Genomic DNA, 27,565 nt, shown 5'->3' on the forward strand with positions numbered 1-27,565 from the left:
GCATAAAGCCCCAGACAACTTAGCTCCTAGGATCATTGGGACACACAAACCCCTCCACCACGGTAAGGTGACGACTCACGGAGGGGATATATATATATATATAAATTTAAAAAAATTCCTCATCTCACCCCCCCTCGGGTGGTGTCTGTCCCTCATTCAGCTCGGGTCCTCTACCAGAGGCCAGGAAGCTTGAGGGTTCTGCGCAGTATCCTTGCTGTTCCCAGCACTGCACATTTCTGGACTGAGATGTCCGATGTTGTTCGGTGAAATAAAAACAATATGAGACACAGGTCATTGAGGTCTGTGGGCCCGAAAGGTATATAATCTGCTTCACGGTACAGATGTCATGGATGAGGAATATGGCCCCGGCCTTCCTATGTGGCATTTGCCTGTTCTCCCCATGGATGTGTGGATTTTCTCCGGGTACTCCGATTTCCTCCCACATTTCAAAAACATGCATGGCAGGTGGATTGAATGCTCAAAATTTTCCGTAGGTGTGATTGTGAGCACGAATCATTGTTTGTCTATGTGTGCCCTGCGATCGACTGGCAAACAGTTCAAGGTGTACTCTGTCTACTGCTGCACTCAGACCCTCGTGAGGATAAGCGGAAGTCTGTTCAAAAAACACTACACGTTAACAGAATCTTATTCACAAACCCCCTTGCACACACACACACACACACACTTTCCAATCATCTGAAGTTGCTGCCATCGGGTTGAATCATTCATCACGGCTGTACAGCTGCTCTGTCCTCAGGCATGTTTTCCACGATGGACCCGTGTGTCTTCAAAGTTACTATTTCGTGCTTTTGAGAAAAATATATTTTAAAATCATTAATCAACATAAATATCCTTTCCGAAAATGTTGTTATAGCCACATAGCCAACCACTTGCAAATACCCCCAAAACATACAATCGAAACAAAGCTCTTTTAGAATAAGGTTCAACAATGCAAGCATAATCAAAATGTAGGACAGTCGTGATATGTTTTCTATGGTGAATTGCTACCGTATCCACAAAAGAGGCGAGATGAATGCTGGACTATCGAAAAACCACCAGCCACATGAACATTCACACCCAGGGATGATTTAGAATCTTCAATTAACATACCATGCATGATTTTGGAACGTGGGTGGAAGTCGGAGTACCAATAGAAAACCAACGCAAGCGTGGGGTAAACCCATAAAAGGCAGTAGCAGAAGAATAAACAGCCATCTCAAAATCATTCCAAGTCATACAACTTCATCCTGGTTTCAAACCCTCACTTCAATAATCTAAATTCTACCGGCAAAATAAACCCCCCAGAATAAAATGATCAACATTACAAAAATCCAAATCACAAGAGAGTCTCAGGGCACCAAATTTTATCCATGACTCAATATCAATTCAGTTACAATGCATTTATAAATTGTCACACTCACACCATGCAGACAGTCCATGGTTTAATAGAGAACAGACAATTTGCAACCACATATCAATTTCAGACTTTTTGTTTCACAGCAACTCAATCAAACATCACTCATGCTTCATATTTGTAATGCTATCTTATGCTCTGAGATCCTGGCGGAAATTCCTAAAAATTACCAACACCACTCGAACACCATCTAAGCTCACAGCCATCTGGAACAGCCCTGATTTCCTACTTCCTATAAGAAAACCATTCACTTCCGCATGTGGGCAGGTCGAGCAACAGTGAAATGATAGGAAGAAGCATTTGCCAACAAAATGGAGTTGCCAAATAAGGTACTTCGGCCGGGCTACTTCGATTTTGCTCTTCTCTTTCTTTGGCATTTTCAACATTCTGTATTGCTTGAGGTAGCATAATTCTTCTCAAAAGGTCAGTCCTGGTACTGCGATTGGTATCCGGTTGGATAGGATAGGATAGGATAGGATAAGATAGGATAGGATAAAACTTTCTTGTCAAATGTGCCAGATGAAATTTCTTCACTGTCAACATAAAACAAGAAACAAGAGGAGCCGCTGCGGGTGTCCGCGCCGCCATCAAAAGAAAATTTAACAAAAAAATGACAAACTAATACAAGACAACACATGAGACACAGACAATCGTGCAATCTTAACCACTTTCCAGCATACATTTTGTTGTCTGAAGCAGTTACAGTTGAAAGAGGAGCGAATCAAAGTGTCCTTTTCACCAGTGGATCAAAGACATCATGCTGCAATGTGCACACATCTGCTACAAGCAAAGCTTGAAAGCAACAAGAAGCTGTAGCATCCATGAACGAAAAAGAGAGATTGACTCTTTTCTCCTGTCCCATGTAAATCCGCTTCAATTCCAAGCCGCAACTCCCAGTTCCACATACGCATCGGCGCTCTGCGCTGACGCTCCTTTCTTCTCATTGTCAGCTTGGAGGGACGAGACTCATGATTGTGGGAGGAGATATGGTTTGGTATTCTGTTTTTAGGACACCACAAACTATAAGAGAAATAGGAAGACACATGGTGATTTTTATTTATTTATTTATTTTTTGTTTCTTATGTCTTAAAAATTTGTATAGGTATAAAAAATCAACATGATTTGTACTGGGTTTTTTTTGTTCCAAACAAAGGGTTACAAGCTAATTTTTGTCGCAGGCCACATATACCTCAAAGGGCTGATATGACATGAAAATCATATAAATCGACCCATCCATCCATCCATTTTCTGAACGGCTTTAGGGTCGCGGAGCGTGCTGGATACTATCCCAGCCGTCTTTGGGCAGTAGGCGGGGGACGCCCTGAACCAGTTGTCAGCCAATCGCAGGACACAAAGAGACGAACAACCATCCACGTACACACTCACACCTAGGGACAATTTGGAATGTTCAATCAGTCTGCCATGCATGTTTTTGGAATGTGGGAGGAAACTGGAGTCCCCAGAGAAAACCCATGGAGGAACACAGGAAGTCCGGAGCTGGGATCGAACCCACAACCTCTGCACTGTGAGGTCGACACGCTAACCATTGGTCCACCGGGCCGCTATATAAATCTATAATCACCTGAATATATATTTTACACACACCTAAAATGAAAACTGGTGTCAATCAAATAGGCTGCAGTGCCGAAACGAGTGAATTAGTGTTGAAGTTAGTGTGCCTATATGTTAAGATGGTCTTTGGTGAGGAAAACAATGCTTGTCATATCTGTTCAATTGGAAGAATATTTGAACGTATGCCAAAATGACAGGAATCATTTTGTCATTTAGGAAACAAAGTAGACATTTTTAGACACCTGTGTACTTCACCAAGGTTTGTCCTATCCTATTCTCATTCCGAGCATGTGCTCCAGAAAGAGCTCTCGAAGAAACTGAATACTGTTTACCCTTATTGCTCATAAACCAGGAATTGTCATATTTTCCCCGTGAATGATAACGTTTTTGCGGCACTGGCACCAGCAGCAAAGTCTGGGTTTTACCAACAGGGCTTTGGGACCGACACCATGAATAATTTCCTCCACCAGCCAAGGCAGAGGACACTGACATGAGCTCCACAGACACAATGTGCAAGGGATTTGGCTCTTAAGTATAAATATACATTTCACTCAAGGTCGGACCAGCGCTGCTCATTTGCCATTCCATTCACAAATGCTTTGACCTCAACTGGCAGAGATGTGCCGAGCAGAAAAGGTGTTCATTAAAACCGAGAATGCCACTTCCAAGTCGCAGAGGTAACGAACTGGAGGCAAGTGACAAGAACATTTGGACCGCCGCTGAGCAAATGTGTTTAAAGGAGGAATGAACATGAGCCGTTTCCGTGGCAACAAGGAACTGGCCACACTCCCGGTCATCAGCCGTCGGCTCCAGAAAACCTGTTGATTTACTGTATGTTTGTTTTCCTACCTGAGTGATCAATGCTTTTTATGGATTAGGGGATTATCCCAAGTGACTGTGAATAGCATAGCACCCTGACTCGATGTTTAGTTTAGGCTCGGATCGTCCAGCAATACCAGTGCGTTATTGTTTTATGTTCTTAGAAGAGCTTCGTATGTGGAATGAGGGAAACAATATCTCATTTGTCCGAGTTAAACATTTACGTAGACGGCACATCTGCAGTGGGGTGCAAAAATGCCAGCAAATATTGATTTTTGTATCAACGCAACGCTCGCTGCGCTTTTGCCAATTTGGCAGACCGGTCTCTGCCAAGATGGGCATGCCGGCACACCAACTCCTTGTTGGAGATGCGCCTGGCAAAGTGACAATATGATGGAAGAAAGTTGATCTCAACTAAGATCTGCTCAGACCGCGTCTAAGTGCCAGCGCAGGGTAGACAACTGGTCTAACGCGATTTTGGTGAATGTGAATCAGATGTAGAGCTCCGCGAACACATTTGGTGGATGTTTTATCTACGCCAATTATAGATATGTGAAACATATGATTGGCAGCTTTGGCCTCGTGCAGGGGTTCTTGACCTGGGTTCGGTCGTCAGTCACAAGGGTTCAACAGAGCCTCTGCCATGGAGGTTAAGACACAGCCGACTCAACATGTCATTTAGTTTTGACACACCCGCTTGACCATCACTGGCTACAGATGATCACATGACATTGCTTGTCCAATCAGTGCTACGGGAAATTTAGTTCGCTCAGTAGTCAGCATGTGACTGTCGTGAGAGTACGTAGTGTGATTTTTTTTTTTTTTTTATGTTTTAACACATGCTAACCTCTGTCAGGCAGGGCAGAAGTTAGCAGTAATTATTGGCTCTTGGAATTGACTGCTGTCACACACACACACACACACACACACACACACACACACACACATCTAACATAAGATGGCAAGGTCTCTGTGTTAAAAGATCAAGATGCAAAGTCACTTTCAATGTGCTTTGTCACTGCTGGCTATTAACTGAATATGGTCTGGCAGAATTAAACATTAACACACTCACATTCGTCCTCTGATGATTGCCAATTATCCAGCAAAAAGCATGACCATAGACCAGGGGTGTCCAAAGTCGGTGCTCAAGGGCCGCTGTCCGGCCTGTTTTCCAGCTCTCCAAGGAGCAACGCACCTGAATCAAATCTTCAGGATCGTTCTATTGCTGCTTCAGAGCTGGCTGATGAGCTGATCATCTGAATCAGGTGTGTTGCAGCTGGGAGAGCTAGAAAACAGGCAGGAAAGTGGCCCCCCAGGCCCGGAGCTGGACATGCCTGCCATAGACGAAATAAACACACAGCCGAATACCCACAGGCAAAGTCAAGTCAAGACAGTCAGGTTTGGTGATGACTCGCTACAGAAATGTACCAGTATGTCATATGATCAATGCAATGCAATGATAATTGGATTAACGAGAATTGGAGTAACAATGGACTCTATTTGGCAAATGAGTAATAGTAAGGAATAATTACTGTGCCAGAGGCAAATTGAACAAGATTAAAAGATTCTGTCTTGAAGTGAAGCAAAAACTTTCAGCAGCACTATACTGATGATAAAAAATTGAAGCAAGAACACTGGCCATCAAAACTGTGAGGTAACCATCAAACTGTACATTATACACACACACACACAATTGTCTCTGAGTGACATTAAAATTGGTTTGATGAACTGAAATCTTGGTGTGTGATAAATGTGCAAAGAACACAGAAATCAAAAAGGGAGCAAATACTTTTTTCATGGCACTGTACCTTCACCAGATTGTGTCCTATGTAAAGTTCTTGCTCACACAGGGCACCAAAACCCAATTGTGTGATTTAAGACTAATCAATTGCATTTGACATGGGCACGTAATATATGTGGATGTATTTTATGTGGTCTCTCTTGTCTTGTGTCTCAGACAGCAACTTTGTGCTGGGCAACGCACAGGTTCAATCGCTCTACCCCATCGTGTACTGCTCAGATGGCTTCTGCGAGCTCACGGGTTATGCTCGCGCCGAGCTCATGCAGAAAAGTTGCGCCTGCCAATTCCTGTACGGCCCTGAGACCAGCGACCGCTTCACGACACAAATCCAAGGAGCCCTTGATGACCGGCGTGAGTTCAAGACCGAACTGGTCTTCTACAAGAAAGAAGGTGTGTCATATTTTATGATAACAATTAATAAGAATTAAGAATGGCGGCCCGGTGGTCCAGTGGTTAGCGCGTCGTACTCACAGTGTAGAGGTTGTGGGTTCAATCCCGGCTACGGCCTTCCAGTGTGGAGTTTGCATGTTCTCCTCGTGCCTGCGTGGGTTTTCTCCGGGTACTCCGGTTTCCTCCCACATTCCACATTCCCACGTTTCCTCCCCAAAGACATGCATCGAAGGCTGATTGAACACTCTAAATTTTCCCTAGGTGTGATCATAAATAAATAAATACATACATAAATTCATCATCATAATAGTTGATTGACACCAACAGTCAGGCAGACTTTCTAACCACTCACCTACCTTGCTGCCCGTCAAACAAAACAAAACAAAAAGATCAAATATGTTTTTAATCATTTTAGTTTCGTGGTTAATGAAGATTGAATCAATACATCTTACGTATATTAAGGGGAAAACACGTTTGATGTTGTTTAGGCTTTCACTCTAGTGCTGTTTAATTGTTTTTTTTTTTCATGAGAGAAATTGAGGAATATTGCAGATTACCCAATAAAAAATCCGGGCAAAAAGACTTATCTGTTATGTTTACTCAGTAAACATAGTCACTACACCGATCTACTCCTTCACTGAATACTGCACCAACTATTTGTTAATCACAATCCAACACTTCGTCTCTGGCAAATATTAAATGAAACGAAACAGAAGCTGCATCGTGTTGCCATTGTTTACCGTTCTATCAGACAAACAAGGACAATATGTCTAATGATTTTATTCAGGAACACTGCCATCCTGCATTATTTACACACCCGAGCTACTCTGGGTTAGTAAGACTGTGTAGGAAACAGTATCCATAAATGCCACGCATCGTCTCCTGAGGGATTAGGAGTGCGTAACAGGAAACCATAACAAAAGCACAGCAATTGCATGAATAGGCCTCGTCTGTCCTGACCGGCAAGTTAAAGGCTTTGTCTGAGCATATTCTCATTTTTGCAGCCTCCTGGCAATAGAAAGTGATTGTATGCGGTGATTTTAGCAACAGACCTGGAGAAAGATCATTTCTCCTACTTTTAGTAGTCAGCATCATTGTGAAGCAGTTGGAGATTTGGCAACAGCCTGGAAACAGAAAGTGATCATAAGACGAACCTAGACATCACGGGAAAACAAGCTAGGTTTTCGGCATTGGCTATTACTACAAATACGGTGAGAATATGTAGTGAAGGTAGTCGAGGAGAAATATGAGCTTTCTTTGCTCTAGTCAGTGATCAAGCAGCAGCACTTTATGCCAGATGGAGATTTTTGTCAGCATCAAAGATGTAACCGACTATCTGTTATGTCTGTCGAATACAAAATATACTACGGTACAAGCAAAGCTCAAGCTAGAGCGCTACAACCAATGCCAACTAGCTTTGGATTCTCAGCTGCTTTTCTCTTGGTCCGATGGGGTTTTTTTTGTTCCTTATATTCATTCCTGTGTAATGATTGCAATGAGACAGGCTGAATTAAAATGAAATGTTTTGTATGTACTGTATGTACATGGCTCAGAAAAGGTTTGGGGTTTTTTTGCTTTTGGGTGAAATTTTAGGATAAACCTAAAATGCATTCAGACCTTTACAAGTGGACTTCATTTGAACTTCTCTAAATGCTGAATAAGGCGCCCCGGTGGTTCAGTGGTTAACGCATCGACCTCACAGTGCAGAGATACCCGGGTTCAATTCCAGCTCCAGCCTCCCTGTGCGGATGGTTGTTTGTCTCTGTGTGCCCTGCGGTTGGCTGGCAACCGGTTCAGGTGACCCCGCCGACTGCCCGAAGACAACTGGAATAGGCTCCAGCACCCCCCGCGACCCTTGTGACGATAAGCGGATCGGAAAATGAATGAATAAATGCTGAATAACACTTACCCACTTTTTCAATCTGTGAGTGTGTGGGAAAAAAGTGCTGTTGTTCCAACAAGGAGAAACTTCACAACAAATGTTTGATCTATTGTTAAATCAAGTTGGAACATTTTAGGGTCCACGTGAAATTGTGCCCAAAATTGTGAGTATATATGCCTATAGTGGACAGTATTTTCATGATGCTCCTTTTGAGTGCAGGCACACACTTCTGGTGTCTTCTGGACATTGTGCCCATCAAGAACGAGAAGGGTGAGGTGGTCCTCTTCCTGGTGTCTCATAAAGACATCACTGACAAGAAGAAGGACCAGGATTCGGAAGGGCCTGACACAGGTGAGTGATCTGTGTTTGAATTCCGGTGTCAAAAAAGTATTGACAAAGGACATTAGGAGTCCAATTGGGACCACAGGATGATATATTCAGAATCGGAAAATATTTAGATTTGGTAGTTTGAATATTCTCTACTCTGACGGTTCCTCTGCATAGAGAGCATATCTAAAATGAATTTTATATCATGAAGCAATCCAAAGCCCCTTTCACGCTGCCTGTATAAGCTGTTAATTGTCTACCTTATTTTTGTCCTGCTCATATGACTAAAAACAGCATTCTCACAGAATAGGGGAACAAAATCAAGCAGACTATTTTCAGGCTTTAACTGTAGTATCTGAGCTGACAGGGTGCCAAAGGCGTTCAATTATCTGATTGCAGGATGCCGCAATGCTATGTGAAAGTCCGCAAGGTTCCGACCGATATGCCGTCTTTGTGGAAAAGACACGGGGCAAGAAATGCCAAATCGGTTGCAACAGCTCGGATGTCATAATTTTTCTGCAGTCTAACTAACAGTGAACGAGGCAACAAAAAGAGGCCGTGAGCTTCAGCTTGTCCGTGCACATAGCATAGCACGGATTGCAATAAATCACAGCCTTAATAATTTAAAATGTATGTTCAGCCCCCTCCCCCCACCGATTGGCCTCCCGCCTCTCCTGAGAGCGCAGTGGATATTGTGAAAATGAAGGCGCTAGCTGAACTTCTCCCCGAGGCTTCTACTTTTACTTACATATCATCTTCCTTGCATTTCAAAATGGATTTCTGATAAATAAAGGCCTTGGTTTGATCACAAACCAGCCATGTGAAGTGATCCTTACTTTTATCTATTTGTATGGCATGAGCACAAGATATTCAATAAGCGTGGCATCCGCTGAGGCCGGTAAACCTCTCCCTGTTTTACAGAAATGTTTATTTTGCCTTGAGGCATGACATGTTTTCTTTTTCTTGAATGGTGTTTCGATCTGGGCCCTAATAAATTATTCTGTGGCGGCCATTTTATTCACCCAGCGAAGTAGAGAAAGGTGATAAAGTATTGTGGTTGTTGGGCTGGAATAAGCTAATATTACGGTACTTCGATTACTGTTAAAGTAGAAGTAATAATACATTTTATGGAGGTGATTACACCTACATTACTTTTCATTGTACTCTGAAATAAAAGCAAAGAACAAATAAACAACTGAAGTGACAAAAATGATAGAATCGATCTATGAACAAAATCTGTTTGTTTTTTATGTTTAATTTATCAATAACGCATTCAACTGTATTCAAAATTTGAGAAAGCTGTTATAATTTAAGGGGTACAGACCTACCCAAAAAATCCAAAACACGAACTAACATCAAGCAAAGGAGTGTATCTGTAACAGGTGTAAATCTGTGGAAAGATTTTGGAACGGACCTGAAAATGAGTAACTCGCTTGCTGAGTTCAAAAACAAATTCAAGAGAGTAGTACAAGAAAATTACATAAATCAGAATTAAGTTGATAAAATTTTATATATTTATAAAATATAGAAATACATCAGAATTACATTGATAAATGAATTGAAAAGTAGTATCTGTTATGAATATGAGAAAATGGACATATAAAGGTGTTAGAATGAGTATGTCTAAATAAATCGAAAGTTGTATAATTAGATAAGGATAGCACACATATGGGTAAAAGCACTTGGTGATATGTAGACTTTTTACTTTTTTCTGTATTGAAATGATTAATTCACGTATTATATAACAAGGGGTAGGACTGGATAAGTTTTTTACTTTTTCCTACTCCTTTGAACATATAATTTGTGATGATGACTATTTTCTTTTCCTTTTTATATCTTGCTTGCTTTCACTTTTTGCCAACTTGTTGCAGTATTGTATATTTTACATGTTCAATAAACGAAACGAAAACGAAATGAAACCATTCAAGATCTTAAGGGAAACGTGAGAATCCACCCCAGCACACTGATCAACTTCCTCCATAGAATGAGACATGTTCAAGCCCACATTTCATCTTGTCAATCTTGCAAAAATGTTGCCTCCAATTGTTTGGCTGATTCTGTTGGCGGTCTACAGATGAGGAGACGGGTCTGGAGGTGCATCAGGTGACTCGGCCCCCCGGCTTTAACGCCAACCGCCGTCGCAGCCGAGCCGTCCTTTACCACCTTTCGGGGCACCTGCAGAAGCAAGACAAGAACAAACTCAAGCTCAACAATGTGAGTAGGAAATATGGTGAACAAAAAAAATGCATTTTGACATTTTTTGTAAATTGGAGTACATGTTAGATAACAATTTTCTATTTAAACTTTATTGCCAACTTCCACTTTGAAGAGCTGTGGCAGAGGAATGGAGAGGAAACTGACCAATATTTGCAGTCATACTGTCCCTTAGGTGAATCTGTGATAATCATCACACTTTTGACAGTAAATTATGTAACATTACATCATGGTAATGGTATCGGTGATAACCTCCTGCGGTGGCATCAAAAAATACCCACAGGATATTTAGAAATACACTTATGAGGCCCTTTCTTTATACACGGGGCACATGTGCTTGGCGTAAAAAACAGACTCGCAAGGGCAGACATCAAAGGCTGACTAGAATGGGTTGGAAACAAACCCCTAATGAGCGAGACAGGAATAAAGGCACAAAGAGAAAACATGAAACAAAACTCAATCTAATCAAAAGTCGACACATCACCACCGATCATGACAGTTAATCACTACTTGCAACTATAGATATTTTTGTGGTTAAAAGAGTACACTCCATCACACTGTGTGTTGTGAAATATTTCGATGTGGCACATAACAAAAGTAAAATCAAAAAAAGTGCACTTTCACACCACTTAAACTGTCGTGAATCCCCATTTAGTTTCAGTTACAGACCCACCCACAATGAATGAAAATCTTTGATTTGCCCAGAGAGCTATCCACACACAGACAACCACCCACGCACGCACGCTTGCACACACACACAACACACACACACACACACACACACACACACACACACACACACACACAAGTGGTATTATTGTGGTTACCAAAACAAAACTTTGGACCTTAGCCGTGTTAAAATGTCCGGTTTCATACAGTAGTGACTTGTCAGATTTGATTGTACCTGCATCAGACAAATTTAAAATCTAATAGTTTGAAAAAAAAAGTCCAATTCCTAATATACGGTAGTTTAATTTACATTGACCATCAAATCCCTGGGCATTTACATTGGAATGACAAAAAAAATAATAATAATCCACATATCCGGAGTGGAACCAGTGCAACCAAAAGATACGCTAAAATATAAAAAAGAACAGCTGGACTGTTGACAATAAATTAGAATAATGTCACAATTATTAGATTTTATGTTTTCAACGTGGGTCAGTGCTCCGAGTATTGTTTACCTCAGCACAGTGGGCCTTGCTAACCTTGACCGGTCATCACTTATACAGTATGTAGTGTGGTACAGTGCTCAGATAACAGATGGTGTAAAGGTCACTTTGACTTCTGCTGCAGTGTTCAGTGCTTTGAATCCTGACAGCAGGGTCCGTAATGTTAGCCAGCACCTACACACCTGAAGAAATGTGCTGCAACACTGCACAGAGCTATTTTAGCTTCAGTGCTAGCACAGGTTCTAAGTCAGTTGTCAAGACAACAGGTCTATTATTACTCACTTGAGGGAACGTTCACGCAATCCCTTTCAAATTTGGTGCATCGACATGGGTCCAAACTTGTAGCTTTTTTTTTTCAATTTTGATAAGGTTAGTATATTTGCCTGTCATGATCCTGTCATGTTTGCTTTGTTTTTCCAGTCTCCAGCTGGAGAGTGGGCGTTCCCTCATGAGCTGCACCTGTCTGTAATCATGCCTCATTACCAGCTGCCTTAAAAGCCACGCCAACAACTGGCTGTCGGATTATTTCAGCCTTGCTCACGACTCTTGTCTCCAAATGCCTGATTATTCTAGAGGTTTTTGCCTCTTGGCTTCTGGCCACATATTTGTGTTTTGCCATGTAAGTAGTTCTTGTTATTATTTATTGGTTAGTATTCTCGTGTATTGGATTTCCTTGTCCTTTGAGTGACAAGCAATTTACGTTTTTCTTGTTCCTTGCCTTTTGCAAGCGTTTTTGGTTTGTTTCACTTTTTCCTGGTTGTTTGTTACCAGCGTCTTTCCTTGTACTTTGTCGGTCCTGCGTTTTATAAATAAACATTTTTGTTAAAGATCTGATACTTGTCTGCGTTTGTGGGATCCACTCCTATCCGGAGACATAACAGAATAATTCGACCATGGATCCCGCGGACTTGGATAAATTTGCAAAAGCTTTGGCCAGTCAACGAAGACAGGCGGGACAGTAGGAGACCGTGCTTGTGGAGCTCCGTAATGCGGTCCCCTTGCTGGCTACCCGGATTTAGGAGTTGTTCACACACGTCAAGCAACTGGGCACCTGAGGGACGCTCCCCTCGGATCCCCGCACTGTCACTGTCGGGGTGTGTCCACCTACTGTCGAACCCAACATACCACATCCATCACGGATCATGCAGTCTATTTATTCATCAGTGTAGTTTGATTTATTATTTTTTTAACCATCAACGCTCCACCCACTCCCATGATGGTTCTAAAGTCACATTTGTCATGAGTCTATTGACTGGCCAGGCTAGTTCTTGGGCTAGGGCTGTGAGCAAGGCGCGACCGGAACTTCGGTCTTCCTTCTCCGAATTTCTTGCTGATTTTCATTGCGTGTTTCACCACCCACTTCTGGGAAAGTAGGCCAAAAGACAACTGCTCGAGTGTAACCAGGGTAGTCAGTCTGTGGCTGACTATTCCCTTAAGTTTTGTATATGAGAGATGGAAAGTGATTTTGACAAGTGCGCGTTATGCAGCATTTTGCGTTGTGGACGAAGTCCCTCCCTAAAGGATGAGTTGGCGGTTCACGACGATACAACTAACCCTGAGGAATTCATTATTTTTGCCATCCGTCTGGAGAATCACATGAGGGAGAGACACCTGGAATGCGGGCAGGAGCACACCGAGCGACATCGGACACCCTCAGTGACAGCAGGAGGTGATTGCTCTGAGACTCACTGAACACTTCAGTTGGACAATACCAAAAACCTGAAAAGACTTCAACTCCATGGCGGGTGTCAGGTTATGGGAAAATATGTAAAGTTATGACCATTGTAGATTCCGTTGCCAAAACATATTTTGTAGATCCGTGTGTCAAAGAAGAGATGGTGTCCAATTGAAGAGTGAAGGGCAATTAATTGGGTATTTGACCCATAGGGGTGTCTCCTGGTGGACGTTAAACATATCACCAGTCCTATTCAGTTAAGACTCTCAGACACACATCTTGAACAAAGGAGGTTTCTGGTCATACCCTCTCATGCGGCGCTGTTTGTGTTTGCCATGGCTAAGAAACCATAACCTGGACTTTCACTGGAACAGACCCACCTTGGAGAGTTGGGGTACATTCGGTCATGATTACTGCCTGAAATCGGCATAGGTAGGGTGCTGTCCACCTGTCTACAAGTCCTCTTCCTCATTGTCCATGAATTGCCAAGGACCTGATACTCTTTCTGGATTCCACGGCCCGGCGGGCGCGACTTGTCCCTGTTCTGTCGGCGCACACTCTGCGGCCGCAACTCGTCTCTGCTCCGGCGGCGTACGTCTCACAGACCACCACTCGATCACGCAGTACGGAGGGCCTCTCTGATTTGCTTCATCATTATTTCGATGTCAGATTAATTGAACTTTTGAAGGTGTTGTTCATGTGAAGGTATTTCGATGTCAGATTAATTGAACTTTTGAAGGTGTTGTTCATCTGAAGGTTTACATTTCAGTGGGGTTTTGCGTGTGGCCCCCGCAGATTTGGCACGGTAGCACAAACTGGATTTTTTTTTTTAAGGGGGGGATTCAGTCACCAAAGCTGATTTTACTTCGCAATGTGAAATCTGATAGGGATGTCATGAATGAGAAAACAAAATAACAGAAAGAAGAAATTAGTCCGCCCTGAGAAATCTGCCATTTTGGCTCAAAGCTAACATTTTGTGTCATTTTGATTATCTTATTAAAAATTATGAAAATTATATAATGTTGAAATGTCTAAAAATAAACATTCAATGAAAATCACCCAAAAAAAACCCCAAACTTAAGTAGAGATCTGAATAAACTGAGCCAATGATATTTCATTTGGTAGTTTCAAAAATACAATTGTGAAATTTCTTACACATTTCAGTTATTTTTGCACCCATTTCTAAGCGGCATATTGAGTGGCTGAGAGGCCTTGAGTTGAGTTGAAGTAGCCGTAATGATAGCTTCCTTAAACATGCAGGTACTTTATGACTGGACTTAAAAAAAAACAACAACAAAAACAATAACAACAAAACGTTTATGGTCCACATGCAGTATAAAAGAAATTGAGGATGCTTGGTGGGATTCACTATGACGATATAGTTCAAGTTATTAGCATTGAAACTTCAAGACAACTCTTGCAGTAGGCACACTTGATTAAATGTCCAGTCAGTCCATATCATGCATAATACACGTCTCAGTCAACTCCCTCCCTGTCATCCCCCATGCAGAATATGTTTGGGGAGAAACCACCGATCCCAGAGTACAAGGTAGCGGCCATCCAGAAGTCGCGCTTCATCCTGCTCCACTATGGCACCTTCAAGGCCGGGTGGGACTGGCTGATCCTACTGGCTACCTTCTATGTGGCTGTCACCGTGCCCTACAATGTTTGTTTCACTGTGGTGGGTGGACGAGATGAAGGCAACGCCCCTAGAAGCCCCCCCAGCGTCAGTGACATCCTGGTGGAAATCTTGTTCATGCTAGGTAAGATCCTAGAAGGACTCTTCTGGAAGTTTCTCTGCACAGCACTGGCAAAATATAGCAAGCTGCAAATACACCACCGCTAGAGTGAAGCGAAAAAAAGGTCAGCTCCCTTCGCTCATGCATTTTACGCTTTAAACGTGGCAGAAATTCAGTCACACAAATACATAATAAACAATTGCATTCATGGCTCTGACTGTCTACTAAGCTCCCTAAAATATTTACTTATTACACTGCAACAATGCACAATATAAAATATTGTTGTTGGAGTTGTTTATTTATAAAGCCAAAGGTCCCCAAAAAAATTTTGTGACAGTTCCCACATAAGACATCCTCATGCAAGATTGGGATTGAAGCAAAAAAAAAAAAAAAAAAAGATTAAAAATATCACTCACCATTAGCTCCTCTTCATTAAGCATAGTCATATGCCATATTCCGACAAGTGTTACGACAGTAATGACACCGTAAAGCATGGTATTGGTGCAATGTCCTGCAGCTGATGAAAAAAGTTGTCATTGTTTGCACAGTATTGGAAATAATTGGGCTAACCAAAGCTAGCGATATGATGCTAATACTGATTCATGTCTCTTTTAGCGTACACTGGTTGCAATGTTTTTTTTTCTTTTTGTTATCACAACCTGGGTTGTTCTTTCATCATTTTTGGGCCATTTCTGGTAGCTGATTCTGGAGATTTTGGCCTGTTTGGGCCACTGTCTGAAGGTAGGTGGAAGGTGACAGGGGAACACTGGCTCCGGGCAACCATTAATGTCAAACCCTGTCAGGGCTAAAATGAAGACAACATGAATAAAGCGACACCTGATTTATTCTTGCTGAAAATTCAAACAAAGCTGCCTATTACTTAATTATATTGATGTGCAAACTTTGCTGGAGAACCTCACACCATTATTTTATTTATTTTTATGACAAACTTAATTCATTAGCATTACTCCATCTAAGATCCAAGGCCCATTTGATGTCTTCTGTTGCCCATTTTATTGCAAGCTTGTTTAAAAAATAAAAAAATAAAAACACTCCAAATTGCCTATAGATCTTTGGGGTGGCTCTTGACACATGAACAAAAAGCGGACGATATACAGTAGATGAACTGTTCATAATACTGTATATGCCATGGCTCTTGCTGATATTAGATGGAGACACACCCCTATTCATCTGGTGGCCTGTATAATAAATAACCCTTGACCGCTTTGTAACAACTCGCTTGATCTTGTAAGAACAAATGGGAGAACACTAGTAGCTCTCCAAAGTGCCCCTTTCTGGATGTATTACATTTATAACCTGACCAACCACAATAGTTGTTGGTCATCATCTGTTCCGCTGTGGTAGATACAAAGAAACTGCACATCTCATGAGTCCCATCATCAGTCATCCTTAAGTTTCTTGATACAAAGAAAAGTTTTTAATGAGTGATTTGCAGCAGAGAGGAAGGATATGAGCCATTTGCTACTGAACATTATGTCTGATGGCTTGAGTCATTTCCGAGAGAATAACTGGCCTGTTTGTCCCTCGTCTAAGTGACGGAAATGTGAACCATTGCCCATGGGAGCCCAATTGTTCTTAATGCAAAAAGTGGGTATGCCATCTCTCAATCAAATTACACTTGCCACCCACAACAGTTAAATGGCGGACCCCTGTCAGTCCATAAGCCGTTGATTGGAACATACTGGCCAGTGTTGGGTATCAACATTTTATATAATGTAATGAGAAATGTCCTCGTTATAGCTAATGTGTATTCTTGAAAAGTTATAGCTGTAGCCTTTAAATATTTATACGTTTTGGTTTTGTGTGGAGCGTGTGTATACTATCTATTAATTGTTTGTAAGAACGTTTATTTCTTTTCAACTTTCATTGTTTTGCCTCATTTTTCATCCGCAGACATTGTGCTGAATTTTCGAACCACCTTCGTGAGCACATCAGGCCAGGTGGTGTACGACGCCCGCTCCATCTGCGTTCACTACGTCACCACCTGGCTCTTTGTGGACCTCATCGCTGCCCTCCCCTTTGACCTACTCTATGCCTTCAACGTCAGTGTGGTGAGTCTTGTCTCTGATGTTCCCTGACCTCCAAGCTCTCACAACACTTAAAGAGTACCATTGTCTACCTGAGAGTGACACTTATTTTCTTGTTCTTTTCTTTATATAATTCCAGGCATGTCAAAAACCACATAAACATGACATTACAAATAATAACGGTGTACACACCTATTAATTCACTTCCTACACATACCTTTTCAACATCCTAGAAAAGGGGTAGGAAGAAGTACAATTTATTTCATCCTACCCCTACTCCAATATTCATTAATTACCAAAAACGATGATGATGATCCTGACTCCTGTCTCACATATTAATGTCACAAACAATGGGTGTATGTTTTTAGAAACTATACCACCGACACCCCGCATACCTGCATCCCAAGTACCATCATGTTTACAATGTGAAGTACCTGAAAGCATTACCCCATATTTTCAGCCTTATACCGAGTGAAAATAATCAGTCTGAGCTGTTTCCTGAACAGATTCATGCTTGGATAGGGTTTCAGCTCATCACGAAGTCCAAAACTTCACACCACGGACTGGAATGCAAACGCTCTTCATGGTTGTTCCAACAATCCGGGTTCTAATATTTTTCCCTGTAATTATAAGCCCCCTCTCTGTTGGTGAAAAGTTGATGTAAATGACTGCTTATCCGGGGTTGGGTCGCAAAGGCAGCAGCTTCAGCAGGGACCCTTAGACTTCCCTCTCCCCAACTACGTCTTCCAACTCTTCCAGAGGGATACCAAGGAGTTCCCAGGCCAGCCGGGAGATATAGTCTCTCCAGTGTGGCCTTGGTCGTCAACAGGGCCTCCTAGCAGCGGGACATGCCCCGAGGCATCCAGGAGGCATCATGATCAGATGCCTAAGCCACCTCATCTGGCTCCTCTCAACATGGAGGAGCAGGTACTCAATTCTGAGTCCCTCTTGGATGACCAAGCTTCTCACCCTATCTCTAAGGGAGAGCCCGGACACCCTGCGGAGGAAACTAATTTTGGTCACTTGTGTCCGGGACCTTGTTGTTTTGGTCATGACCAGAGGGTAGGAACGTAAATTGACAAGTAAATCAAGAGCTTCACCCATCGGCTCAGCTCTTTCTTCACCACCACAGACCAATACAGAGTCCGCATCACAGCAGACCCTGCCCCGATCCGCCTGTTGATCTCACGCTCCAACCTACATACACTTGTGAACAAGAACCCAAGATACTTAAACTCCTCCACTCTGGGCAGAATCTCATCCCGGACCTGAAGAGGACACTCCACCCTTTTCGGACTGTGGACCATTGCCTCAGATTTGAAGGTGCTGATTTTTATCCCGATCACTTCACACTCGGCTGCCAAATGCTTCAGTGAGAGATGGAGATCACGATTTGAAGCCAACAGTACCATGTCCACCCATCCATCCATTTTCTATTGCGCTTATCCTCGCGAGGATGTCCTCACACGTCTGAGATCTCCTGCAGCAAACATTCATCTGAGAGATTGTTTACGTGCCTGTAGGTGCTGATGTTTTGGTTACCCATTGGAGTTCAGATGGGGTCAGCAGTTAATGGTTACTCCATAGTCACCACTTTTTCAATTTTATTTTATTTTTTATAACGGTGTTTTGCAAATTTGAGGAATGAATTGCATCGCATCCCTTGCAGTACTTTGGAGTGCACCTGTTGAAGACTGTGCGTCTGCTTCGCCTGCTGCGGCTGCTGCAGAAGTTGGAACGTTACTCGCAGTACAGCGCCGTAGTCCTCACTCTGCTTATGTCCATGTTCGCCTTGCTGGCCCACTGGATGGCTTGCGTCTGGTACTTCATCGGACGCAGGGAGATCGAGAGTCCGGGATCCTGGGACATTGGTCAGTAGACCTCTGACACTATACAGTATGGTAGACATATACTGTATATATATACAGTATATATATATTTTGCTTTCACAATCCCAAAAAATCAGCACACAACCATTTGACGTTCATCACAGTCAAGTCAAAGCAGGGCAACTTAAATGCTGCCACAATTTTTCATCATTGCTACTCAGGGCTCACATAGGACCACAGACTTCCCCAGATGTGTGAGAAAAATGCAGTTTTAGACATGGATATGGTGCAAAATATGTGCTCTCAACATAGTCATTTATTCGTACAATACATTTCTCAATGCATGTATAAAAGCTCAATTATTCTCATCCAGCAACAAAGGATTTGAAGCAAACAACAAACAAAAGGTGATTTTTTTTCTTTCCAGTGCACAGGGGTGTCCTGCACAAAAATTACAATTCAAGGACCACAACAAACAGCTGAATACTATAGCATCAGTGTAATTTAAATCCAATATTGTTTTTTTTTTTTACATGTGAATATACAGCACCTGATATGAACTAGCAACCTAAATTGCCTTTCTTCAGTAGCTGCTGTTTGAGCCTTGGGGCAGCAATGAGCTCTATTCATCATAAAATGCACATTCATCTTGTTCCTTGTTCCCAAAATAGGCCTGTACAAGTATTTCTTTCACACTACAGCTCTCCAATGATTGCAGTGAAGTTCCAGTCTTTTGGACACAGTATTTCAGTACCATTGGACAGTTATTGATGCTTTCGCTTCCTTTTAGGGATATTCAATGACACTTTTTTTCAGACCGATAGCAGTGTGAATATTTACTACATAAGTTTGCACCTATACAGAATACTGATACCACTAGCACTTTGGACAGATTGATGCTTTTTTTTGGGGGGGGGGGCTTTTTTTTTTGTTTTTTGTTTTTTTTTTGGTTTTGGATTCACAAATGGTTAGTTTAGTTTAATAACTCTCGCCAAAGTTTGAACTTGTTTCTGGACGCTTTGCACAACCACAGTCTGAAAATTAAACTCAAAATACTTCAAAATATAGGTACATGTAGGTCCAAAAAAGTCAGCAACCAATGAGCATAGCTTTCTATAGAATACGAATGGGTGATTAAAAGCGCAATTTTACCTGGCCTGCATCAAGAGACAAAATAGACCTTATGATTGCACTGAATCATAACAACATAAAATTTTTCTCAATTGATGAAAGAAGGAAAATTTGTAAAGTTAGTATATGCATGACATACAAAAATGCAGAATGTCATCATACCATGCAAATGGAGAATAAACATGTACATTTTGGTAGCAACACATAAATAATGCATTATAAGGGCTCTATTTTTGTAGACAGTGCATGTGCACTCGGCGTATAAGCTGCAACGTCTTCATTTTCATACTGGGGCAAGTCTAGTTTACAGTGTTTGGAAATTCCCTCTGTGCCATCCTGGGCATTCCGGAGGACTGAAGGCATTTTCTTTCAAACGTCCACCTGACCAATTGGTGACTGAAAGTTGACTAGACCTTGGACCAGCTTGGAGCAGCTCTAAGTCATGGCGCAGGTGGTGTAATGCGATTTTGGCAGGTGTGATCGAGGCACAAACAGAATGATTTCTGCTGCCCTGTGTGGTAGATATAATTGAATTTCATTCATAAATATGACAACAGCATGCATTGAATCCTCTGAATCATGAATAAATTAACTAATTGAAGACATCATTATGATCAACATGATATAAAGATTTTAAAACACCCACCTGAGCCGCGGAACAGCTATGCGGATGGAGCGGAGGGTGGGTGTCACACAGACACGAATGATCGGGGCGGAAGGCGGTCTCCAAATGCCCACTTCAGAGCAGTTTTGTGGTCGCCCTGGGTAACTATACATCATCTACCCATGAAGGTCTGATTGCAGTTCCTTATAAATATGCTTTGCACATTTTGCTCTTCTGCAAGGGCACCAGTGAGTCTATTTCTGCATCCTTCATAACAAGAACTGTGTGTGCCTCTTCTCTGCTTAATTTAAAGGAAATGCGGGGAGACGTTCCATTGATATCAAAGGTTGGCTGTGCTCACTCCCACAGCACCGCAAATGCCCCTTTCTACCTGCGCCCTTCTACGAAAATCCCAAAAGACAGTGCGCAGTCAGACTGCGCTTTGCACTTGACTTGCGTTGGCCCCATAAAAAGGACCGTAAGCTTTCATAAAACAAATCGTATCTATACACTGTACCTTATAGACAGGGGTTGACATCAACATTTTGCCATGGTTCTCAAATGAGCACTGACCTCATAGATGAACTTAAAGGTTTATTGTTAATATATGAATATACCGGTATGTCATTTTAATTTAACCGAGTGAACCTTTTTCTGGTTTTCAGTTTCTATTTCCTCAAGACAACAAAATACTTATGTGCACCCCTGCTTATAAACCTACATATACTTACAGGAATTGCCCCTTAACGGGCATAAGAGAGGATGGACATGCTGCAATTTACACAAAAAATGTTTGTCAGCCATGCATGCCATTTACCTCTTGATAGTAGAATGGCCAGAAGGGGTCACCTTAAGTATAAGTGACTGGTATCGGCAATTTTCGTGAGTCACTGACACATTGAAATAAAGATTTACTGTTATCGGATGATACGGTGCCTCGTGACCATTTGATTTCCTGTCTTCTCCTTATGACAGGAAATATTATTATCACTTGAATGTACTGTAGCTCCAGTCGTTGACAGAGCCCTTTATCTGACAGAAAATCGGATTCAAGTGGACCTCATTATGAGGTCTAATTTCTCACAGCCAATCTGTGAAGGAAAAAAATTCTAATATTAATACTTGTCCTGAAAATATACCATGTACCTATACAGTCTGTCAGATATACGCTGCTGCCGTTGGATTACCAACCAACCCCTACATACTTAATTACAATGAAACATGTTTGTTTTGGTATGTGGGTGGTTAGGACAGACACATGGATTGACAGACAGACAGATTTTGATTCAGAAAGATAGTAAGCCTAGTGCATTCAGTAGATCAATGGGCGGTATCTATATTATATGAGCCCTCTTCGCTCACATGTTGTGCAGTCAGAAACCCGGCAGGGCTTTGCCACATCACGTACGTTCATTCTCAAGCGCTCTCTTCTCAATTATTCATAGACGCGCCTACGCCGCTGTCTTTCGGCCTTACTTTGAAATGTCTTCTGAGTCCTCATTGGCAATAGATTACTTGTTGGGACTTTAATGGGATTTGTTGATGGTTGACGAATGTGCGAATGTTGACAGAGTCTTCGTGGAAACTTTTAAGGCTACATCATAGTGTCACTGTTTCTCAGTTGACTCGTCAGTTAAAAAAAACTCCACAAAACATTAGATTTTTTACTTCGTTCTCAATAAATCAATGTCACGTCTACTTTATTTTGGTTATTATTTGGCATGAACAAACTGGTTAACTTGGTAGGCCTAAAGACAGCTGAAGTTGGAAAGATAAAAACTGTGTCGTACTGTTGTCTATTTCCTCAAATAATTGTCTCTGTTGTAAGTAACGCTGTGCCTCAAATAATTACCAATCCCGTATTTTTTAAAATACAGTGGTACCATGGCTTCTCAAGTCAGGAGCACACCCATAATCTTTTGCTTTGTATACAAGCAATTTAAGGAAAAACGTAGATCCACACTCACTGATATGCTTTCAGCCGTTAATTCAACCTGACCAGCAGCCAAGCGCACAAATACAAAATGAAAACACTCGCAAGGATCTTGGAGCAGGCGTGATAATTAAAAGCTGCTGACATACTGGACTCACAAAGCCACACCCCATTAAAGAGACACCAACACGGATGCACGACAGCGTGTGTGCGTATGTCCGCGTGCGTGACTTTCATCTTAATTACACGTCATAAAAACAATTTATTTCTTTATCTCCCGTTTTAAATTTTAGAGTATTATTTTTACCCAAAAATCATTTATTAAAAACAAGTAACATGGTGGTGTTTTCAGGCGGAAATTGGTTTGGTCCATGAGTAAATGGAGTGACGCCTTTGATTAAAAAATAAGTCATAACTTGTAAGTCAAGGTACAACTGTATAGCCTGGAAATACAAACTCAATGCCGTACCAGCGATTTAGTCTGGGGCAAACCTGAGCAAACAGTGGAATGAACCAGTCAGCCAAGACCAGACGTGATGTCGGTAAAGCGATTTTTGAGATACATGAATTTTTACACTAACGTCAGCTGCTGGGGTTTTAATGACTCAGTCTCTGTCTGGTCATTTGAAACTCAGTTTAATGCTGAATGAAATAAAATATCAAGTACTATAATATAAAGTATTCCGCTGCCGAAGATTGACGTTTCTCACGAAGAATACTTCGCAGCAAACACATGAATTAGAATGCCTTACATTTGCATTTCAAAATAAAATTGTTGTCTGCTGCAGGTTACATCTAATAATTTCTCTCATACTCTGATTGCTAGGAAAGATTTTTTTTTTTTATTTGTGAACTTTACTCTAATATATGTCTTAGTTCTAATAGCCCTGGTACTCTTTGCACTCTAGCCATGATTTGAGATAATACATGCCATCAATGTAAATAGGGAGCACCAAACTTTATTTTTCCGTTACTTATTACATGGAATTAGTAACAAAGAACATTGACAAATTATGAGTATGGTCCTTTTCGCTTTTGCTCCGTACTCTCCATTATTAGGTTGGCTGCATGAGTTGGCCAAGCGTTTAGGGACACCTTACTTCCTGTCGCCTCTGGCCGCACTCTTCCCGACTTCCTCTGGCGTAGTCTCGGCCAACAGCAGCCAGTGGAACGAATCAAGCTCCGAGTCGGCGGGTCAAGGTCCCTGGAACTCCAGCCAGTACGGAGGGAACACATCGGTTGGCGAGAGCGCGTCGGCGGGAGGTTTTGGATTTCTGGGCGGAGGCCCGTCCATGCGTAGCAGCTACGTGACATCGCTCTACTTCGCCCTGAGCAGCCTGACAAGCGTGGGCTTCGGGAACGTGTCGGCCAACACGGACTCGGAGAAGATCTTTTCGATCTGCACCATGCTCATTGGCGGTGAGTGGATGCTCCTTTTTTCTACTCTTGTTTGTGCATCATCTTTTGAGTCTGCTGAAATTCAGCCAGCAATTCCATTTGAAGGAAAAAATTCCAGTTCTCCTTTGCGCCCGATGTGTGTTCTGGGTCCCGAGTGATGCTGCCCCAGCACCTCTCAATTTAAATATGGGAGGGGCACTGCTTTAAAAACAAAATTACTATTTTGTTATTCATCACTCGGTAATGGTTAGTCAGAGGAAAAACACGGACACACTTCATGAAGACATCCATCCGTCCGTTTTCTGATCCGCTTATAGCCAACAGGGTTGGGGTGTGCTGGAGCCTATCTCAGCTGTGTTCAGGCAGTGTGCCGGGTACATCCTGAACTGATTGCCAGCCAATCGCTGGAAAATTGAGAGTGATCAATCAAGCTACCCTGCATGTCTTAAAATGTGGGAGGAAAACGGAGCACCCGGAGAAAACCCGCTTAGGCACGGAAAGAACATGTAAAATCTACACAGGAGCCGGATTTGAATCCTGCACCTCTGCACTCTGAGGCGGACGTGCTAACCTGCGTTTGTTTCCGCTTGCATTTTAAATGTGTTTTGCATTTTTTATTTCATGACGACATGACTGTGAAGTGTCTCACAAAAAATGACTTCTCAGCCATTATATGTGAAGTTTATGTTGTGAAAGCAATATAGTGATTTTAAAGAGATATTCTATTGGACAGACGTTCCACTATCAGTCAAACCATTGAAAGGAAATCTGTTTATGGGTGATTGGTTGACTAGAGATATTATCAATGGAAGACTAGAAGGTTCTTCACACATTTTCCATTTCTAACTTTGTCTTATGGCCCTGGCGCGCTGCAACCCAGTAACTGAAATATTATCACAAAAGCATGAGTAACTTGTAATATGACTTTTTTTTTTAAACATCTAAAAGTAATATATTATTGTGGCACGTTACTTTTGCAGCATATTATCCCCAACCCTGTTTGCAATAACTTTAGCTCTTGGCATTCTGTTCCCATTATATTTGTTTCCTGCAGAAATCTTGCCATCTTTCAATTAGCTCAAGCGCGAAGAAAAAAAAAAGGCTTCCGTTGGTTTTTAACAAGCTCACTCCTGCTGATAGGGTGAGAATTGGAAAGTGAAAAGAGACAGAGTGAAAGGAAGCTAGCCGAGGCGACCTCTTAATTAATCCTACCGGAAATCGTCCTTATGATGAGCTCCATGTGGTCGCTCTGCATTCCCTTCAAAACAATGTCCATGCAGTCCGACTAAACTCATCACTAAAATCAAATCACGTTTCTTGTATGGCAGTGTGTACAGTATTATACTGTAGGGTAATGAAAATATAGTATATTTGTTTTTATGCCTTGCTGCTGTTGTGAAAGCGCTGTACACAATATTGTACTAATGTCTGATGGCAATAATGCCGCTGAGACTTTATTGCCACAGTGAGGAATATTCCTGGAATGCAAAAACTTCCCCGGGCAATTTTTTGGTTTAACCCTGCAGTGGTGAGTGGTGAAGGCCAAGACCTTCTCTGCAGGCCTAAACACTGTTGGAACCACTGACCTAAATTTACAGCCTAATTCAAATATTTTCTCCTTGAAATAAATATATTCCAAACAGACTCTTCTCCTTATTTGTTGACGCTTCACTTGGCCGTGTTTTTAAAATCACATAGCAGACTGTGTTGTAAATACTATTGGAGGGGTTTGATTATGGTAGCATGACTCAACTGATTTTTCTCTCAGCGCTGATGCACGCTGTGGTGTTTGGCAACGTGACCGCCATTATCCAGAGGATGTACTCACGCCGCTCGCTCTACCACACGCGCACCAAAGACCTGAAGGATTTCATCAGGGTGCACCGGTTGCCCAAGGCTCTCGAGCAACGCATGCTGGAGTGTTTCCAGACAACCTGGTCGGTCAACAATGGCATCGACGTCAATGAGGTGAGTTGATTCGGTGAGAAGCCGTCTAAGTGACACAGCAGAAACGTCACAAATGCAACACAACATAAATATGCCCGCACCCCCATTTGCCGCTTCATCAGACTCACACTAATTTCTGCATCCAACAAAAGCCATTGCAGCTCTGCTTACCTTTTGACTTTGATCTACGGCTTCACCTCCTCCTCGGCTTCACCACAAATGAATGCTGCTTGGCTAATTTAAGTACGGGAGACGACTTTGTATCTCTTTTCAGCTCCTGAAGGATTTCCCAGATGAACTACGAGCTGACATCGCCATGCACCTAAACAAGGAGCTGCTCCAGCTCCCGCTGTTTGAATCAGCCAGCAGGGGATGCCTGCGCTCGCTGTCGCTCATCATCAAGACATCGTTCTGTGCCCCCGGGGAGTTCCTCATCCGGCAAGGCGATGCCTTGCAGGCCATCTACTTTGTGTGTTCAGGTTCCATGGAAGTCCTGAAAGACAACACTGTGCTCGCCATACTGGGTGAGTACACATGTTCCAACTTTGGCGTTGTCAATAAGTGTCAGGACCATTGCAGGTCATCTTCATCATCAACTTAATTAGTTCATTATGAATCTTACTAGGTACACATTTGTCAAAAAATGTGTATTTGCACAAGTGAGCCCAGTGTGTCTTTGTGTGTGCATGAATAAAAATCAATAGTACTGAACACAAAAATCAACAATTTGCAGTGAGCAATGCCACAGATGGAATGCTAGCAAATAAAAACATACAGTTGTGACCTCGGCTGTTTTGAACATCTTGTATCAACATGATTACAAATCAATACAGTTCTTACTCTGACATCGTATGATAGTTCCTGAAATTGGGCATTCCGGCTGGCTGCTGCTTGTACTTGTAGAGTGTGGAAAAAAAAAGTGTGCCCTTATTAAGTAAATTAAAAAGGACATTAAATCATGGAGGAAGCAGTACGTACACGGTACGTGGTACGTATTAGAGGCACATCACCAAAAAGACACATACAATATTCAGAAATCGGCAGAAAAAAATATATACCATAAGTAGTTGTTTTTCATTTCACACGTGATGGCTGGGCAGACCTAACTATGCAAACACTTCAAATTTTCAATGTGGTTGCGTGGTGAATTTGTTCCCTTGACCACTGTGTTGACTCAATGTTCAAATTAATTGAAATGTTGTCAATCAGCCGCCATAAAAAACACAACACTTTTTTATGTTTAAGTAAAGAAAAACAGCAGCAGAAGAAATCATTTGTTTTTACAAGGTTTAATTAAAACACACCAAAATTCCATTCAAAAGCGACTGTAGCTCTTCTCACTTTTTTCGCTTTACTCAAGGCGTCAAGCTCCTCTTAATTCAAATTTCGGTTCGCAATAAAGCAAAAAAAAAAAAAAATTTTTAAAAACACGCTTCATAACATTAAAAACTGAGAAGTTGGATCATTCTTCGGTCAAGGTACATCTGTATGTTTCCATTCAATGTGCACAACATCAGTTCGAACTGCCATCATGCATGAGAACAGTGTAGCTGTGAGGAAAAAAAATATATATATATACAGTATATATATTAGCCATAGTTCATATGGATTTTGTGGTGAATCTTACGTATATGGCCGTATCGCACAAATCATACGGATTCTGGAAATTT

General features: G+C 41.9%; 1 protein-coding gene across 1 annotated transcript in view; it reads left to right on the forward strand.

Annotated features, from left to right (window-relative positions):
- Nucleotides 1-27,565, forward strand: part of kcnh3 (potassium voltage-gated channel, subfamily H (eag-related), member 3) — a 120,701-nt gene that overhangs the window by 73,835 nt on the left and 19,301 nt on the right. Inside the window, exons 2-10 of the mRNA XM_086123282.1 lie at nt 5,763-5,996; nt 8,098-8,229; nt 10,280-10,419; nt 14,777-15,029; nt 16,920-17,077; nt 18,723-18,924; nt 23,610-23,969; nt 25,717-25,916; nt 26,170-26,419. Of these exons, the coding sequence (XP_085979408.1) occupies nt 5,763-5,996; nt 8,098-8,229; nt 10,280-10,419; nt 14,777-15,029; nt 16,920-17,077; nt 18,723-18,924; nt 23,610-23,969; nt 25,717-25,916; nt 26,170-26,419 (1,929 nt within the window). The remainder of the gene's footprint in view (nt 1-5,762; nt 5,997-8,097; nt 8,230-10,279; nt 10,420-14,776; nt 15,030-16,919; nt 17,078-18,722; nt 18,925-23,609; nt 23,970-25,716; nt 25,917-26,169; nt 26,420-27,565) is intronic.

This window comes from Hippocampus guttulatus, chromosome 11 (assembly GCF_054856545.1).
Source record: "Hippocampus guttulatus isolate MCC_2025c chromosome 11, RoL_Hgut_1.0, whole genome shotgun sequence".
NCBI lineage: Eukaryota > Metazoa > Chordata > Actinopteri > Syngnathiformes > Syngnathidae > Hippocampus > Hippocampus guttulatus.